Source organism: Piliocolobus tephrosceles, chromosome 5 (assembly GCF_002776525.5).
Source record: "Piliocolobus tephrosceles isolate RC106 chromosome 5, ASM277652v3, whole genome shotgun sequence".
NCBI classification, from domain to species: domain Eukaryota; kingdom Metazoa; phylum Chordata; class Mammalia; order Primates; family Cercopithecidae; genus Piliocolobus; species Piliocolobus tephrosceles.
The window spans coordinates 47,788,799-47,808,704 of record NC_045438.1 but is presented as its reverse complement, the minus strand read 5'-3'; the positions used below and the strand labels follow the sequence as shown (position 1 = coordinate 47,808,704).

The following is a 19,906-nucleotide window of genomic DNA, read 5'->3' as shown; positions in this document are numbered from 1 at the left end:
TCTCAAACCACAGCTCCCATACACACATTTATCAGTTGCCAGCCTGATAATTGTGATTAGCCCAATAACTCTGTAATAACTAATTTTCCCACTCTCCTTATTAGTCATTATTAAGCCTAAATTATTTCTCTAGACTCATTTTTAAAAACTATTCATATATGCTTTTTTTTCCATATATTATGGTCTGAGTGTATTTCCATGCATTTGACTTGTCTTTCCATTTATTGGTGAAGTTATTTATGGTACATTATACAGATGAATTAAATTTTCTGTATATTATTTTCTTAAGTATCTCCATTTATGATTTCTTAGTTTTTAAATGCTTAATCTAAGGCCAGTGTATCTATCTTCCTCCTCACCCATTATTCATGATGTTACTTCCTTCTTTTCCATCTATAGAATTTTTAGTCTTCACATCTTCTATAAGCCATATGTAATAATATCTAATGGTTAAAAGTGCTAGTTCTGGAACTAAATCACCTGTATTTAAATCTTAGCTCTGGCTCAATTTCTGTATGATCTTAGGCACGTTGCTCACCCTATCTGTTCCGAGCTTCTACATGTATAAAATGGATATGTAGTGATAAGTATCTAATCTCAGATAATTCTTAAATTGGGCAGTGCCTGGCTCAGTACATCCTTAGTAAGTTACCTATTATTATTATATCATCAAATTGTCATTATCATCCATTGTGAAAATTTCCCTTCATGGTGTGTGGGAAAAACACCCATTAAAACCACTAAATTATATTTATTTTTATCTAAAACAAGAGTGAATCAGCTTCACTAAAATTTAATTAGACTGGAAATCATATGGGAATGTAAATTATAATATAAATATCAATGCAATATAGTATGTGCTTGTGTACATAATACTTTTATAAAACTACACTCTTACATATCCTTCCTTGCTTTATTTTTTCCATAGCAATTATCACTACACAAATTTATTTATTTTGCTGTTTTTCTCATTAAAACGTATGCTTCACGAGAGCAGTGGTTGTCTGTGTTTTGTTCATTGCTGTACCCACAACAGTGCCTAGAACAGTACCTGCCATATAGTGGGTAGTAATTAAATATTGTTTCAAAGGAATGAATGAGTAGAAATGTGTGTTGCACTACTCATTTGCTACCTTACTATCGTTTATTTTTTAGCACTAATTGATTTGGGTAATGTTTCTCTAGCTAAATTGCAGTTAGGGAGCTTGAAATGCTATCCTAAATACAACCATATTCATACATTCAGTGTTTCAACCTCTCAGCACACTGTGATTATTATGACCACGCTCAGGAAAGTATATTTAATTTTCTTTCACTTTTTATCACATATAACAAATAAACAGAATACATCTCCTCTCTTGTATACCTTGAGATGCAACATACAACTGAATTAAAATAATCCAAGGACAGGGATGAAGGGATCAATGGGGAACTTATACTTGTTAAATTTTTAGAGTGCAAGACTTGAGCCAGGTATTCTAAATGTAATATTTCAAGAATGGCTGGTATGTGTACTTTCAAATACAACCTATTTTTAAAAATGTGTTATTAATGTCAGAACAATGAAGAGAGATTATAGCGTACATTACATAATAAAATGTCCACAAAGCACCCAGGGACATCAACCTGGGTAGGTGACCAGTTTATACAATCTTCACACTATGGTAGCTAGGTAGATTTATCCTCAGAAGGCACATAAGTCTTTCTTCCGTGGCTTTGTAAGCTGCCTGTACTTATTTTCTAAACTTATATTTACAAAAAGAGAAACAGTTTGAAAGAAATGCCAACTGACCTGTCACCAAGGTAATTTTCTTTTTCGTAATAATCAACATTTGCCAAATCTATTTTACTTGTGCTATTTTATGTGCTGTCTCTTTAAAATTGTCTGATTGCCAGGCAAGAACCATCCAAATCGTGAACCGTCATAGGTTATATGTTTTTTCATTATAATGCCTCACACTTGAAGAGTAAATATAAATAACCATCTTAAAAAAATTAGTCATAAATACAGTGATAAAATAAAGTTCAATATTTTAGCACTACACAGCAAAAGTTATGAAAATTCAAAGTTTTTGTAAGCATTTGGAATTTTATTAAAAGTTCTAGGGATTTAACTATTTCTAGGTAACATGAATTACTAAGGCGAAGAATATTTTATTTTCTTTTAAAATAAAAAGGTAAGCCTTATGATAAGAAGGTCTAGAGATAATAGTTTTTATTCTATTACTTTAAGTAGAATTTTAGTAGAATCCCTTTTAATGATACTGGGTGTTAACCAAGACTCTTCTTACTTTGGAAGACAGCCAGGTTAGAAAGACATCAGTTTGGAAGCCTTACAGTTTTATTAGATTTTTTAAGAAACTAGACACTTGATGGAGTATACATGCTTTCTGCCAATGATTACCTTCCCAGGTCTGCCTTAACAATAGGTTCAGCTGAAGCTATGTTTCCATACGACGCCTTCTTCACTTAAAAGTGCCACTTCTATCCAAAAAGCCATTTGTATAACTACTTTGTTAAACTCAGTTCCATAATACTATATATTCATTCACTGAAGTATTTTTGAGCACCTGTGTTCCAGGGAATAAAGCAGTGCTCCTACATCTAGTCTAGGCAGACAACACACTGTGATAGGTATTATAATACTATGAAGATCAACACAAGGCTCAGTGGTGGGCTGACTGTGAGGGCGGGGCCACCGGAGCGACAGTGAGATAGCACGATGAGGACAGACCCCAGAAGGGATGGCAATTGGGCTGGGACCTACATCAAAAAGAGCCAGCCATTCAAAGAACTAAGTTTGTGGAAGAAGGAGGTCCACTCTAGTCAGCAGGAATAGCCACCGCAAAGACCAGAGGTCAGAAACGAGCTGGGTGTACCTGAGGAACTAACAAGCCAGTGGGGCTGCAGGACAGCGAGCAAGCCAGGACATGATAATGGGTGAAAGGACTCCAAATAAATGCAGACACATCCTGTTTACTCCATTAGGATCTCTAGAATCTGTCTCCTCCGATTCATCTCCACAATTACTTTTGTGTGATAGCATTCAGTTGAGTTGGTCATTGACAGATGTACTTTCCCTCATTTTCTGTTTAGTCAGTTCCTGTTCCTCCTTCCAAACTCATTCCAGTCATCATCTCCTCGCAGAAACCTTTCCCAGCCCACCCACCCTGACAGAGTTGGGGGCCCCCTCCATGTTCTTAGCTACCTTCTGCATACCTCTACTCAGCATTACCACACTTCACTGTCACTGTTTATCTGCTTTCCCACTGCATGTTTTTAGCTCTACATCCCCAAAACTGCAGCTAGGTTCTTTGACGAGGTGTTTGCCAAAGAAATATTTAAAATACCACTAACCCTACAGCTGAGCTGATCACTGCCTCACCAGACTTAATGGATTGGAAATGCTGGAGCATGGGGCCCAGCATTTCAAATGCTTCCCACACGTGGCCAGATTTGGGGAACATACCTACAGGAGGGTGAAATTTAATTGCTGTGCTATTTTAATAATTGTTCTGCATAATTAGTACCTATATTATTCAATATCTCCATGTATTCAAAAAATTGGGATTTAAGCTCTAAATAGTCAATCTCACATGACATTGTCTACATTACTAACTGTCTGCATTATTGATTTTACCAAACCCTCAACATTTTTTTTCAAATGGAAATGTACAATTCCATTTTAGAGGGAACACTTAATAACTATATATTTGGTAAGCAGAATTGTACCTTAGCTCTTGAGAGCTACCTGGTAACTAATACCTAAACTTTACCACTCTATTCCTAGTGCTTAGCAGAAAGTCCAGAGACATATGTATTTACTGAAGGAATAAATAATTATTGACTTTATACGACCCTATATCAAATTCCTAAAATTCTTAACTCAAATTTCAAATATAAACTATCAATACCTAATTTGAAAAGTCTAATAGAAATTCACACTCTCCTATTTGGTATTAAATTATTTTTCACACAACATAAAAATTAAAAGTTCAGATTTATTTTGCAGATTATATGTCAATTAAAATAGGCTCATATGCATAAACTGTTAGAGTAAAAACCAAACTTGTGAAGGACACTAAAAGAAATTAATAATTTTTTTCTACTAAGTTTTTAAATCTATCAAGTCAAAGTGAAATAATCCAAAATGAAATTTTCAAAAATCTCTTTAATAGAAGGGCTGGGAGGAAAAAAGAAATAAAATTGAAAATATCAGAAGATGAATTTGAAACACTTGTCTAAATACATGTTGTCTCAAACACTGCTTTCCAAACTGTGGTCAAGAAGCATTAAAAATTTTTAATTTGTTGAAAAGCTATGCTTTTGTAAAACAAACACCAACTGTGAATGTGCATGTAAATGCTGCAACAATGTCAAGTGCAATTCAAGTTTCTACATTCAGTCTTGATTTCTATACTTATCTCAGATAATTTAGCACACAGAAACTCTTTACAGCCATAATTTGAGCAACACTAGCCTAGCACACAAGTTGAGACTTCTAATACTATTACTCGACTTATTCTATCACTGTGGGTTTGTCAGCGGAATGTAAGGATATTACAGAGGATCTCAACACAAGCCTCATGCCTCCTCAAACTCTGGATTCAATATGAAACCACATAACTCTAGCTACATACAATGGGGATACAGGCATTGGGTAAATAACACTCATTCCAAATGGGAGAAATTGGCTAAAATTAAGGGGTTACAGGCCCCATGCAAATCCAAAATCCAAAAAGGCCATCATTAAACCTTAAATTTCCAAAATGATCTCCTTTGACTTCATGTCTCACATCCAGGTCACGCTGATGCAAGAGGTGGGTTCACATGGTCTTGACAGCTCTGCCCCTGTGGCTCTGCAGGGTACAGACCCCTCCTGGTTGCTTTCATGGGTTGGCATTGAGTGTCTGCAGCTTGTCCAGGCACATGGTGCAAGCTGTCAGTGGATCTAACATTCTGGGGTCTGGAGGATGGTGGCCCTCTTCTCACAGCTCTACTAGGTAGTGTTCCAGTGGGGACTCTGTGTGGGGGCTCAGATTCCACATTTCTCTCCACACTGCCCTAGTAGAGATTCTCCACAAGGCTTCCACCCCTGCAGCAAACTTTTGCCTGGACATCCAGGCATTTCCAAACACCCTCTGAAATCTAGGTGAAGCTTCCCAAACCTCAATTCTTGACTTTTGAGTATATGCAGACCCAACACCACACGTAAGCTGCCAAGGCTTGGGGCTTGCACCCTCTGAAGCAATGGCCTGAGCTCTACATTGGCCCCTTTTAGCCATGGCTGGGACACAGGGCACCAAGTCCAGAGACTGCACAAAGCAGCGAGACTCTGGACCTGGCCCTCAAAAACATTTTTTCCTCCTAGGCCTCTGGGCCTGTGATGGAAGGGACTGCTGTGAAGGTTTCTGCCATGTCCCGGAGGCATTTACCCCATTGTCTTGCTGATTAACATTCAGCTCCTCATTACTTATGCAAATTTCTGCAACAGGCTTGAATTTCTTCCCAGAAAATGTGTTTTTCTTTTCTAGTGCATCATCAGGCTGCAAAGTTTCCAAACTTTTATGCTCTGCTTCCTCTTGAACACTCTGTCGCTTAGAAATTTCTTCCACCAGATACCCCAAATAATTTCTCTCAAGTTCAAAGTTCCAAAGGTTTCTAGGACAGGGGCAAAAAGCCACCAGTCTCTTTCGCTAAAGCACAGTAAGACTCACTATAGATCCAGTTTCCAACAAGTGCCTCAGCTCCATCTGAGACCACCTCAGCCTGGACTTCATTGTCTGTATCACTATCAGCATTTTAGTCAAACCCATTCAGCAAGTCTCTAGGAAGTTCGAAACTTTCCCATATCTTTCGGTCTTCTGAGTCCTTCAAGTCTCTAGGAAGTTGCAAACTCTCCCACAATTCTGTCTTCTTCTGAGCCCTCCAAACTGTTCCAACTTCTGTATGTCACCCAGTTCCATAGTCACTTCCACATTTTTGGATATCTTTTCAGCAACGCCCCACTCCTGGTGTCAATTTACTGTAGTAGTTAGTTCTCATGCTGCTAATAAAGACATATCTGAGACTAAATAATTTACAAAGAAAAGAGGTTTAATTGATTCGCAGTTCAGTATGGCTGGGGAGGCCTCAGGAAACTTACCATCATGGTGGAAGGAGCAGCAAATATGTCCTTCTTTGCATGGCAGAGAGCCGAGCAAAGAGGGAGGCCTCTTATAAAACTATCAGATCTCGTGAATACTCACTCACTATCAAAGAATAGCATGGGGGAAACCACCCTCATGATTCAACTACCTCCCACCAGATCCCTCCCACTACACATGGGGATTAAGGGAACTACAACTCAAGATGAGATGTGGGTAAGGACACAAACTATATCAGTATTAAATTGACAAAATAAAACAAAAATCATCCTATACTGATCAGATTATTTATGAAATTGGTATATTTTATACTCACTTCTTTAAAGTATACACAGATACTACTGAAAAGCAATATGGCAATTTGTCAAAAGCCATAGAAAACCTCTTTCCTTCAAAATTTCACCACGGGAAATTCATTATAACGAAATAATTCAACAAAAGATTTTCACTACTGTATTATCTATGGTATCAAAAAATAAAGCATACTCACTCCTATATTTTTATTTACTATGTAAAAAACCTGACTATAAAAATCAATAAAGACACATAATTGATACCTGTATCTCACCAAATACATGCTATATGCCAATATGCATTTTCCCTTGTGAATCCACCAATTTGTCTTTTTTTTTTTTTTGAGACTCACTCTGTCAGTTAGGCTGGAGTGCAATGGTGCCATCTTGGCTCACTGCAACCTCTGCCTCCAGGGTTCAAGCAATTCTCCTGCCTCAGCCTCCTGTGTAGCTGGGATTACAGGTACATGCCACTATGCCTGGCTAATTTCTGCATTTTTAGTAGAGATGGGGTTTCACCATACTGGCCAGGCTGGTCACGAACTCCTGACCTCATGATCCGCCCACCTAGGCCTCCAAAAGTGCCGGGATTACAGGCATGAGGCACCATGCCTGGCCTTGTTTTTCTTTCTTTTAATGTCCCTAAATCCTAGCTTGTGTTTGAAATGATGCTAGTAAGGTATTCTCACAAATTAATCCTTCCTACAATATATCTCCTGGCCTTCCTTCTTTTATCATTCTCATCAGTCGTTCTGTGGCCCCAAATATCAAACCAAACCATCTTAGCCTCAGAGCGTATTATGCTGGCTTTCTTTTTGTATGAGTGTGCCTGTTCAGAATCTCCTAGTCCTCTTTTCTACTTGTTTATTTTAGTGTGTTTCAAGATAAAATACCAGTGTTGGGAGTTTTGACTCTAAAGGGTTCGGAGCTGGTAGGAAACCATTCTGTAGGTGCTCACAGTAGGCATATAACAGTAGGCTTCGTTATATAGGTAATATCAATTTAAATTCAACAGTGATGAATTAAAAAATATAAGGAAGAGCTTAAAAATAAAGGGGCAAGGATTTTAGCACTTCAAATTGAGTCATGGATAAGCCCAATCTTGGGCATATACTTACACAGCTACTAAGAGAGATGTTCTAATGTCAAAAGACAGAGTTATCAATCTAGTAGATGTAATTTTCTGGCCATATGGGATTATAACACAAAGGTATAATAGTCACCTTTCCCCAGAAAAGTGATTAAAAATACAGCAGTAGCAGGTCTGAATTCACGAGAACAAAAAGTAGTGTGGTAATCTCACCATGTGAGCTGGCTTGATTGCTCCTTGTATTTGACTACTTACTACAGGTAGAATTATTCACTAGTTTATTATACAGTATAGGGAGAAGACATCAGAATTGTGCTAAGCAAATGTAAGTCAGAATGTTATCTTAGCACCAAGTGTGGTGGCTCACGCCCTGTAATCCCACCACTGTGGGAGGATGAGGCAGGCAGATCGATCATGAGGTCAGGAGATCGAGACCATCCTGGCTAACACGGTGAAACCCAGTCTCTACTAAAAATACAAAAAATTAGCTGGGCGTGTTGGGGGGCACCTGTAGTCTCAGCTACTCGGAAGGCTGAGGCAGGAGAATGGCATGAACCCGGGAGATGGAGCTTGCAGTGAGTCGAGATCGTGCCACTGCACTCCAGCTTGGGCGACAGAGCGAGACTCCGTCTCAAAAAAAAAAAAAAAGTTATCTTAAAAACAAGAAAGTGAATGGCAATTTATCATAGTTAGGTGAGAGATTTGGGGATTAAGGATGGGAGAAAATATTCTAGTTTTGAGAGAATAAAGATTATACAGACAAATCTGGGGTGGGTTGTAGAATGACTATTTCTGAAGACAATGATAAAGTAAAACTCAAAGATTTAAGGTTAAAACTTTTTGACTGACGTACCAAAAGTAACATTAAAAATGGTAAGGTTAACTGATGAGGCACTTCAAATTGTAAAAGTCCATAGACTCAAAGAGATCTTCACTCATTAGATGAAATTACATACAAATATGCCTGTGGACGTTTTCTTAACAGATGTAAGACCAAGTGCCAAGATCACAAAGGGAACATGGGAGTGCAGATATTGCTTCAACATACTGATTTCATTTCCCTCAGATATGTATCAAGTAATGAGATTGCTGGATCATATGATAATTCTATTTTTAACTTTTTGGGGGAACCTCCTATGATTTTCCATAATGGCTGCACTAATTTATATTCCATCAACTATATGTATGGGTTACCTTTTCTTCACATACTAACACTTTCATCTTTTGTCTTCTTTGATACCTGCCATTCTAACCAGAGTGAGGTGATATCTCATTGTAGTATCATTTGTATCTCCCTGATGGTTAGTGATGTCAAACATTTTTTCATATGCCTGGTTGGTCGTTTGTATTTCTTCTTTTGAGGAATGTCTATTAAAGGTTTTCTGCCCATTTTTTAATCAGATCTTTTTTTTTGTTTTTGGCTAATGAACTGAGTTCCTTATATATTCTGTATATTAATCTTTAGATGTACAGTTTACAAATATTTTCTCCCATTCTGTAGACGGTCTCCTCACTTGGTTGACTGTTTCCTTTGCTCTGAAGAATCTTTTTAATTGGATGTAATTCCATTTTTCTATTTTGGCTTTTGTTGCCTACACTTTTGAGGTTCTACCCAAAAAAATATTTGCCCAGTCCTATATCATGAAGCATTTCCCATGTATTCTTCCAGTAGTTTCATACTTTCAGGTCTCACATTTAAGTCTTTAATACATTTTTTAGCAGATTTTTGTATATAGTGAAAGATAGGGGTGTGGTTTTAGTCTTATGCATGTGGATATCCTATTTTCCCAGCAACATTTATTGAAAAGAATGTCCTTCCAAATTTTGTTCTTCGTATCTTTGTTGGAAATCAGTTGGCTATAAATACACAGATTTATTTCTGGCTCTCTGTTCCACTCCATTGGTCTATGCATCTCTTTTTATGCCAATATCATGCTGTTTTGATTACTACAGTTTTGTAGTATATTTTGAAGTCTGGTAATGTGATGTCTTCAGCATTGGGTTTTGTGTTTACTTGTCTGGATAAATACTACTTTCACTATTTAAATTTTTTTGTGGTTTCATATACATTTTAGAAACTTTTCTATTTTTGCCAACAATGTCATTGGTTTTTGATAGGAAATACATGGAATCTGTAGCTCACTTTGGGTGGTATGAATATTTTAACAATATTAATTCTTCCAATCCATGAAAAAGAGGGGCACTTCTATTTGTGCTCTTCAATTTCTTTCCTCAATGTTTTATAGTTTTCAGTGCAGAGATCTTTTACCTCCTTTGTTAAATTTAATCCTAGCTATCTTTTTTTTTCAGTAGCTATTGTAAATGAGATTGTTTTCTTGACTTCTTTTTCAGTTACTTCACTATTAGCATATAGAAATGTTACTGACTATTGTACGTTTTCTATCCTGCAACTTTACTAAATTCATTTATTACTTTTAAGTTTTTCAGTTGAGTCTTTAGGATTTTCTAAACATATAAAATGTCATTCTGTTTGCAGAGAGGGATAATTTGACTGTCTCCTTTCCAATCTGGATGTGTTTGTCTTGCTTAATTGCTCTGGCTAAGACTTCCAGTACTCTGTTGGATAGAACTGGTGAAAGTGTACATGAAATTCCCTAGGATGAATCCCACTTGATTGCAGTACATGATCTTTTTAATGTACTGTTTAATTCAGTTTGCTAGTACTTTGTTAAAAACTTTTGCATCTATGTTCATCAGAGGAGGTACTGTTGATAGTTTTCTTTTCTTGTTGTGTGTTACTAGGTTTTGGTATCAGGGTGATGCTGGCCTCACAGAATGAGTTGGGGTGAATTCTCTTCAATTTTTTAGAATAGTTTCAGGAGTTATTATTGGTATGGGGATAATGCTGGTTTCATACAATGAGTTTGGAAGAATTTCCGTCTCTTCAAGTTTTTGAAACAGTTTGAGGTGGACTAATATTCTTCTTTGTATGTTTAGTAAAACTCAGCACTGAAACTGTCCAGGTCTGGGCTTTTCTTTACTGGGAAACTACTTTTATTACTGATTCAATTCCCTCATTATTGGTCTGTTGAAATTTTCCATTTCTTCCTAAGTCAATCTTGGTAGGCTCTATGTGCCCAGAACTTTATATACTTTTGTTTAGATTACTCAATTTGTTGGCATATAATTTATTCATCATAGTCTCTTGTGATCGTTTCTATTGTACTGGTTGTAATACTTCCTTTTTCATCTCTGAATTTATTAATTTGAGTAATCTCTCTTTTTTCTTATTCTTACTAAAGGTTTGATCTTGTTTAACTTTTCAAAAAACAAACTGTTTCATTGACATTTGGTATTTTTATTTAGTCTCTATTTTGTACAAACTGTGTTTCATTGCTACTTTGTATTTTTATTTAGTCTATTTTGTACTGGTTGTAATATTTCCTATTTCATCTCTGAATTTATTAATTTGAGTCATCTCTCTTTTTTCTTAATCTTACTAAAGGCTTGATTTTGTTTAACTTTTCAAAAAAACTGTTTCATTGATATTTGGTATTTTTATTTAGTCTCTATTTTGTACAAACTGTTTCATTGCTCTTTGTATTTTTATTTAGTCTCTATTTTGTATATTACTGCTCTGATCATTATTATTTCTTTCTTCCTACCAATTTTGGGTTTGTTCACTTTTTTCTTGTTCCTTGAGGTGCAATGTTAGGTTGTCTATTTGAGATTATTTTCTGATATTTATTGCCATAAATTTTCCTCTTAGGACTGCTTTTGCTGTATTCCACAGCCTTCAGTATATTGTTTTCCCATTTTGTCTCAAGAATCATTTACTTTCCATTTTCAACATCTTTATTGACTCATTGGCTATTCAGATCACAATGTGTAATGTTCATGTATTTTTATAGTTTCCAAAGTTTCTCTTGTTATTCTAGTTTTATACCACTGTGGCCAAAAAAGCCATGATCTTTATCTTCTCACATGTGTTAATACTTGCTCTTGCCTAATATATGATCCCTCCTCAAGAATGTTCCATGCACAGTTGAGAAGAATGTGCATTCTGCAGCTACTGGATGGAATATTCTGTAAATGTAAGTCAGATCCACTTGGTCTACACTGCAACTTAAATTCATTGTTTCTTTGTTGAATTTCTCCCTGGATGACTTGTCTATTGCAGAAAGTAGGGTGTTGAATTCCTCTACTATTTATGTATTGCAGTTTATCTCTCCTTTTAGATGTAGTAATAATTTGTGTGCTCTAGTGTTCAATGCATATATATTTATAATACTTATATCCTCATGCTAAGTTGATGCCTTCATTGTTACATAATGACTTTTTTGGGTCATTTTTTACAGTTTTTGATTTAACATCTATTTTATCTGATATTTTATAAACCTGATCATTTTTGGTTTCTGTTTGCATGAAATATCTTTTTCCATACTTTCACTTTCAGTCTATGTGAATCTGTACAACTGACGTGAGTCTATAGTAGGTAGCATACAGGTTTTTCTTTGTTTTTTTCATTTACACTGTCTCTTTTATAATTGGGGAATTTAATCCATTTATATTCAAGGTAATAACTGACAGGTAAAACTTACTCTTGCCATTTCGTTAACCACTTTCTTGTTTTTCTGTATTCCTTGTTACATTCTTCCTTTCTTGTTGTTTGGCTTTGTGGTTTGGTGGTTTTTCTACCGTACTAAGCTTTGATTCCTTTCTTATTTGTGCATGTGTTGTGATTTCTTTCTTGATGGTTATCATGAGTGTAACACAAATAATCACGTGGTTGTAACAGAGTATTTTATGCTGATAACAACTTAATTTTAGCTGCATAATAATATTCTAGACTTTTACCCTTCTCTCAACATTTCTCAACCCTTCTCTCAATAAAAATAACATTTTTGTTATATATATATATATATACACACACATATATACACACATACATACATATATATATATATATACACATATATATATATATATATCCTTATTTATTGCATGCTCCTTAACAACTACTTGTGGCTGTAGTTATTACTGACTGTTTTCACTTTTAACCTTCATAGGTGAGGTATGAAAGATTCACATAGCATCATCACAGTATGGGAGTATTACAAGTTTGCTTACACATTTATTTCTACCTGTGAGTTTTATAATTTCTCATATTTTCATGACAGTAATTACCTGCCTTTCACTTCTTGTTATAGGACTCAGCATAATCATTTCTTGTTAAGCCTATCTAGTGGTGATGAATTATCTCAGTTTTTGCTTGTCTGGGGAAAAGTTTATTTCACATTCATTTCTGAAGGATAGTTTTGCTGGGTATAGTATTCTCAGCTGACAGGTTTTTCTGCTCTTTCAGCATTTTGAATATATCATCCATTCTCTACTGACCTGCAAGGTTTCTGCTAAGAAATCGGCTGATAATCTAACAAAGATGCCCTTACATGTGACAAGATACTTTTCTCTTTCTGTTTTTAGAATTCTCTTTGACTTTTGACAGTTTGATTATAATGTGTCTTGGAGAGGACCTTTTGAATTTAATCTACTTGAAACTCCTAAGCTTCCTGGATCTGAATATACATATCTCTCCCAATTTGAGCAATTTTCAGCTACTATTTCATTAACTATGTTTTCTGTGCCTTTCTCCATTTCTTCTCTCCGTCTATAAATATTATGTGAATATTTGTATATTTAAATGCAACTCTTCAGTTCCATGGGTTTGCTTCATTCTTTTTATTCTTATTTTTTTCCACCCTCTGGCTGGATTATTTCAAAAGACCTATCTTCAAATTCAGAAAGTCTTTCTTTTGCTTGATGTAGTCTGTTGCTGAAACCCTCAATTGTATTTTTCATTTAAGTTCTTCATTTCCAAGGTTTCTGTTTGCACTTTTCAAAAATGCTAACTACGTTGAATTTCTTATTTTTTTCTCATTTTGTTGAATTGTTTATCTGTATTCTCTTGTATCTTGGTGAGTTTTGTTTTTAAGAAACCATTATTTTGAATTTCTTTATGGGCATATGGTAAATTTCTCTTCTTTGGATTCTGTTACTGAAGAATTACTGTGTTCCTCTGAGGATGTCATGCATCCTTGCTTTTTCATATTTGTGTTCCTACACTGAATCTGCACATTTGGTTGAACAGTCACCTATTCCAGTTTTAGGGAGTAGCTCTTTAGGGAAAGATTTATTCCTGTATATGGGTCTTATGTTAGTTGGGTAGGGTGTGTTGGCTTTGGTTCTGGGTGGAGGCACCATGTAGTCTCCCTGCAATTTCTTCAGCTGTAAACCATCTCAGCAATGTCTGTGAGTGCCTCAGTGACTTAGGTTATAGACGTCTGTGGCAAGAGTGGTACAGCTTAGCTAGGTTTGGGCTTGATCAGCTGATTTTCAGGTTGACTCGGGGGGTGAACCTACTAAAGGCAGGTGTGCTGAGTTTTTTTTCCTACTGAAGGCACAGGTTCATGCCAGTTCAACTGGTTCAGGTGCTGATCTGCCAGGTGAGGGTCTGCTGGGCTGTTTTTCCTGCAAGGATCAAGGACATGTAGTACTGTAGCCAGCCCAGGGCTATCTCCCTCATTGTACAGGACCATCTGTTTTTTGGGGGACAGTATGCTGCATGGGTGTGAGCACCAGAGCCACAACTGTTCCTGGCCACAGACTCTGAGCAACTGGGATCATGGCATTGTAGTCACTCATGTGAGCACAGTGGAATGACAGTGGAGTCTCAAGAGTGGACAAATGAAGTGGCTACTGGTCCCTGAGCAGAGCACTCAAGCACTGGCTCCAATTTCAAAATGGCACCATACTATAGCAGCTTGGGTTATGGGGTGGTGAGGATACACACATTGTTCATTATCTGGAGCAGTGCAGCTTCATGGAAATTACCTGAAGCTCTACAAACCGGGGTCCGGGCCTATGAGTACTGTAGAATTCTATCAGAGAAGGACTGCATGTGCCTGGAGTGGTAATGGGGACTGTTGTGGGCCTATGGCTTACATTTTCTCCACAAGGGGAAGTGCCTCCTGGCTCAAAGTGGGAGACAGGGCAGCAGAGTCAGGGTGTTTTGCTCCCCCTCTATGCTGTCATCCTGGGTTGCCATACTCCACGGGGAACTGGCCACTCCCTTTCTGTACTCCATCACTTTCCTTCAGAGGCTCTAGTCTGTTCTTTTTGGTCCTTTTGTGTGTGTGTGTGTGTGTGTGTGTGTCGGGGGGACGGTGATGAACACCAGGCACCTCTAGTCAGCTGTCTTGCTCAAGGATCCAATATTCGCTTTTAGGTTCCATAATAAAAAGATGCTTTTCCCAAACCTGGTAATTATTTGAATGGTGATCATTTCTGAAGAAAACTAACTCTTCTAATGCTCTGTAGCTCAAAACTCTAGAGTTCATCTGAGTACCTATTTGAACCCATCCAAAGTTGTTTCTTGTTGAAAATCTGGCCCCACTGACACCTTCTTATATAGTCTACTAGTGAAAAGAAAAGTGTAAAAGTAGAAATGAAAAGAAACTAGAGTTTATCAAATACCTATAATGTGCCAGATACATATTATTTCATTTAGTCCTTCATGAATAATTTCATAAAGTGGGAATTATTGTCTCTGTTTTACTAAGGTAAGGAAAAAAGGTCAGTGAGGTTAGGTACGTTACCAAAGATAATAGTTAGTAAGTGGCGAAACTGGAATTTGGACCCAAGTCTAATAATCCAAATCGTCAATTATTTCTACTAAATCAGGGACTTTCAAATATTTTAATCATGACCCACAGGAAGAAGTGCATTTTACTTCATGATCCAGTATACAGACAAATATATGCCACTGAATAAAAGTTTCACGAATCAATACTTATCCTTAAAATATGCAGTGCTATTTCCTATTCTAGTTTATAATTTAGAAATTGATGGTCACAACTGGCAAAATTATTTTCACAACCCACTAAGGAACCATCATATTTGATATCTAAAGTTTTTTTTTGACATCAAAAAGGAGTAAAATTTTTTTTAAATCACAGCCTTTCTCTTTCAGATAAATACGATTCTCAATTTAGGAAGGAATACTAGATTCTTCAGTTATAAAATTTGGTTAACCTTGCCACTTGTACACTTGCTTTGTGAAAGCACGATAAGTGAACAACTGCATTTTAGGTGTTTGTCAGAGGTAATCAAACATCTGAAACAACCAGTATGTGTGAGACATATACTAGTGATGTGTGTGAGACAACTGGTATAAAGAGCATGTTACAAGTGCTTTATTTATTTATCTAGTTTTTGTAACAACTCAATGACGTAGACAATATTATTATTATTCCCATTTACAGATAAAGCAACAAGCAGAGAAGGCTTATTTGGTTTGCCTTAGATTACACAATGAGTAAACACCTGAGGTGGGATTCAGACCCAGGTAGTCTGACATCAGAGTTCACACAACACTGTGCTAACTGCCATTCACCACGGGACTTCATATCTGATTCACATTAGTTTCTCAAAGAAACAACTTCAATGGAATTGACTTAATATTTAACTTCTGACTTCTTATTAAGAAAGAACTGGTTCCATGTCTATTAAAATACTTTATTTCCCTATGCAAGAGAACATCTGGTTTCTCCAGATCTAAGTTTTATTTGCTTTATTTCATCAGAAAATAAAAGCTATGTAACCTCAATTTCATTTTTTTGTCAGAATTCGCCTTTGCCTCAGAGTTAAACTAAGCATTTTTAACAGTTAGCTCTTTATTACTATCTTTTCAATATACCTGCCTATCTTCTTCTTCACATTCAGCACCACCATGCTTTCATTGAGGTGAATGTTTAATAGGGGTGACGTACACTCAATAAATAATTTCATTACTAATGACATGTATAGGTTGTAGAAAGAAAAAGTACTACATGCTTTGAGATAATATTATTGGAGGACATAATCTGGCCAATGAGGCTAGAGTATCTTTAAGGTTGCATAGTTTTGCTGAGCCACAAAGGATGATAGGGAATCCACCTCAAATTATTTCTTGATAAAGAGAAGAAAACATAGAAGACCCTGAGAATAAAAGGATGGCTTTTTATACAATTTGGCAACTTGCCAACAGGAACTGTACAATACATTCTGTTGGCATCTGCTTATGATACCTGATAGGAACAGGAAAAAGATGAGTGCTGCCCAGCTTAACGAATAGAGGCTGATTCTGCTCTAGGTGGGAATGGGTAGTACAGTTCTCAATTTCGGTTGCATATTGTAGCATAGAAAGCTATTTCAAGGAAAAAGACCAGGGACTGAGAGAAAAGAAAAATATGTTTAATTTACTGAATTTCCCATCTTAGGTGACAAAAGAAATTGAGAAAGTAGAGAACACTGTAACAAAATGGTGATCCTACTGATCCTCTTTAACAGTATAACAGTACCATTCAACGACAAAGGATACCTTCTGAGGAACACATCCTTGGACAATTTTGTCATTGTATGAACATCAGAGAGTGTAACTTACACAAATCTCGATGATATACTACATAGCTAGGCTATATTGTATAGCCTATTACTCCTAGTTTACAAACCTATATAGCATATTACTGTACTCAGTATTGTAGGCAACTGTAACACAATGGTATTTGTGTTAGAAAAGGTACAGTAAAATACAGTATCATAATTTATTGGGACCGTCATTGTATATATTGTCTACCATTGATCATGACACTGTTAGGCAGTGGATGACTGTATTTACAAATGCTTTCAAAAGAGCAGAACACTTTAAATTTTCATTTCTAATTCTATGAAAGAAAAAGTATTACTGCCATCTTGAAGAAACCTGAACTCATAAATATTAACATTTTTTAGGAGTAAATACTGGAACAGGTGAGAAACACAGAGGAAAAAATCTTCCCTGAACTGTTGCCTTTGTTGCCAGTCAACATTTGTTAATATAGCTAGATAAGAATAGAACTTAGTCACTATTAATTTAAATATTTAACCAATTCATTTCATTTGGTATTATAATCATAGATTTTTTTTTCTGGTTTTCTTCCTGTTTTTCTTTCTTTGTTACCATGCTTTTCCTATTTTAATTCCTTTGCCATAGGACAAATGACAAATAAAAATCAATTGGTGGCAGGGGATTTCCTAAAAAAATGGTTTCTTAATCATTTATAGAGTTTATTACATACCAGGAACTGCTTGAAATGTTTTATATACATTATCATCTCAATTAATCACAACTAATGTCTGATATTTTATCCATCTATGTCATAAGTGAGGAAAATGAACCACAAAGCAGTCAGATAACTGCTACAGGTCACACAATGAAGGATGCAACAGTCAAACAGATGCTACACCTCTTGGAGTTCATTTAATCTATTGTTGGAATATAGTATATCTGTTAGATCTCAACAAAGGCTAACAAGAATGAAGGAAAAGATAACAACATTCTTATATATATATTTTAGCCTGGTACCTTTACTCAAATGAGTTTAATTGAAATAGAAGGGGAGATTAAAAAGTGAGTGGGCCAGTTGTAATAACTGGTGGTTATAAACTGGCATACAAAAAATAAACCAGTGTTTCTAAATGTTAAGAGTGCATCAGAATTTCCTGTAGGTCTAGTTAAAACACAGATTGCTGGGTCCTGACCCCAGAGTTTCTGATTCAGTAGGTCTAAGGTGGAATCTGAGAATTTGCATTTCAAACGGGTTTTCAGCTAATGCTGTTGGCCAAGGCACCACAATTTGAGAACCTCTGCATTACACTATATATATTCACTGTCCAACATAGCTGTAGCAAATAAAAGCCATAGTAAATAAAACCACATATTTTTCCTGGGGAGCTAGAACACAAATAAAAGGCTTTCTTTTGGAAGTTAAAGAGATACGGAATTTTCACAGACATTTTACGTTTTTTTCTTTATTATATTTTTTAATCTAACATTTGACACATACAAAAATATATGTAAAATATATAAATGTTTAAGCAATCTAATTTTCATACCTAATTCATATAGTGACAATATCTTCAAATACAACCAACAAACTTTCAATATTAAACAGTAATTATTTTCATAATTGGCAGATACTCTTATATGAGATTTAATTTCTGAAGAATACATATAACTTTCATATCACATACAGTAAAAATAGCTCAATTTTAAATCTTTTTTTCTTCACTGATTATTCCACAATGACCACTAGTGAATAAACACTATTGCTACTGAAGACTGATCTAGAGAAGGTATGAAGTTTAACAGGAAAAATAATTCAAACTTTCCAAGATAATGTGTAAAACTACTAAAGACAAGAGCACAAAAAGTATTTTATCCTAAATTTACCAACTTTACTTCCTTTGTTAAATAAAAAAAAGCATAAAATTTAAGAATGGTGGAGACCATGCTAAAATAGGCCTTCAAAATTAATGATAAAATAGCGTTCCATGCTATTTGAGGAATTATATACAACGAACATTGGCAATGAAGTAAAATCTTACCCAGATCTAGTCGTTTTGAATTCCACCTTGAGGATAGGTTTGCATGGTTCTGGCTTCTTCCCATCCTTTAACTGTTTTCCTAAAATATATTTTCCTGCATTAAATTCTAAAATTCTAATTTACTCTACATTCTTACATTGATAGTTTATAAAATGAAAGTGAAATATAATGAAATCCACCATGAAACACTTTAAAGTGATTTTGAAAGAGGCATTTAATACACGATAAGATATTTTTTAAATGATCAAGCAAAGTTACTCTTTAAAATTTGGTGCTAAAAAGCAAATATAATTAATAACTTAGTAAGAACATTTATGTGACAAAATTCTAGCAGGAGAAATTGATAGTTTTTCCAATGTTCTTAATTGCAGATAAGCAAAATAAAATTTCAACTAGCTAAATGAATTTATTTTAAAATAGCAAGATTTGAGAAAAACAAATCTACATCACATTTTCACCCCAGTATGACAGGCTGCAATATTAAGCCCTATTCTAATAAAATCATTTATATTTATTCTCCTTAAGTAAATACATCCACTGTAACCCAAAAGACTGCTAAAATACACCAACCTCTATAAAATGTGTTAGAGACTCATTTTGTCAAAGAATTCTAATTATTTTTTAAAATGTTGATTTCAGTTATCTATGTCTACATATTCACTGCAGAAACTATAGAAAACTAAAAAAAAAAAAAAAAAAAAAAAAGAAAGAAAATACAACATTTATTTCCCATATTTCAGAGATTAACCACTGTCGTGGAGTTCATTTAATCTATTGTTGGAATACAGTGTATCTGTTAGAGCTCAACAAAGGCTAACAAGAATGAAGGAAAAGATAACAACATTCTTATATATATATTTTAGCCTGGTACCTTTACTCAAATGAGTTTAATTGAAATAGAAGTGGAGATTAAAAAGTGAGTGGGCCAGTTGTAATAACCAGTGGTTATAAAC

The 19,906-nt window shown here is 35.4% G+C and overlaps 1 protein-coding gene across 3 annotated transcripts in view; it reads right to left on the bottom strand.

Moving 5' to 3' along the window:
* The window catches only part of STXBP5 (syntaxin binding protein 5), a 207,534-nt gene that overhangs the window by 84,303 nt on the left and 103,325 nt on the right, over nt 1-19,906 (bottom strand). For all 3 annotated transcript variants that reach the window (XM_023188408.2, XM_023188409.2, XM_023188410.2), the window contains exon 9: nt 18,954-19,032. In XM_023188408.2, coding sequence (XP_023044176.1) covers nt 18,954-19,032 — 79 coding nt within the window. The remainder of the gene's footprint in view (nt 1-18,953; nt 19,033-19,906) is intronic.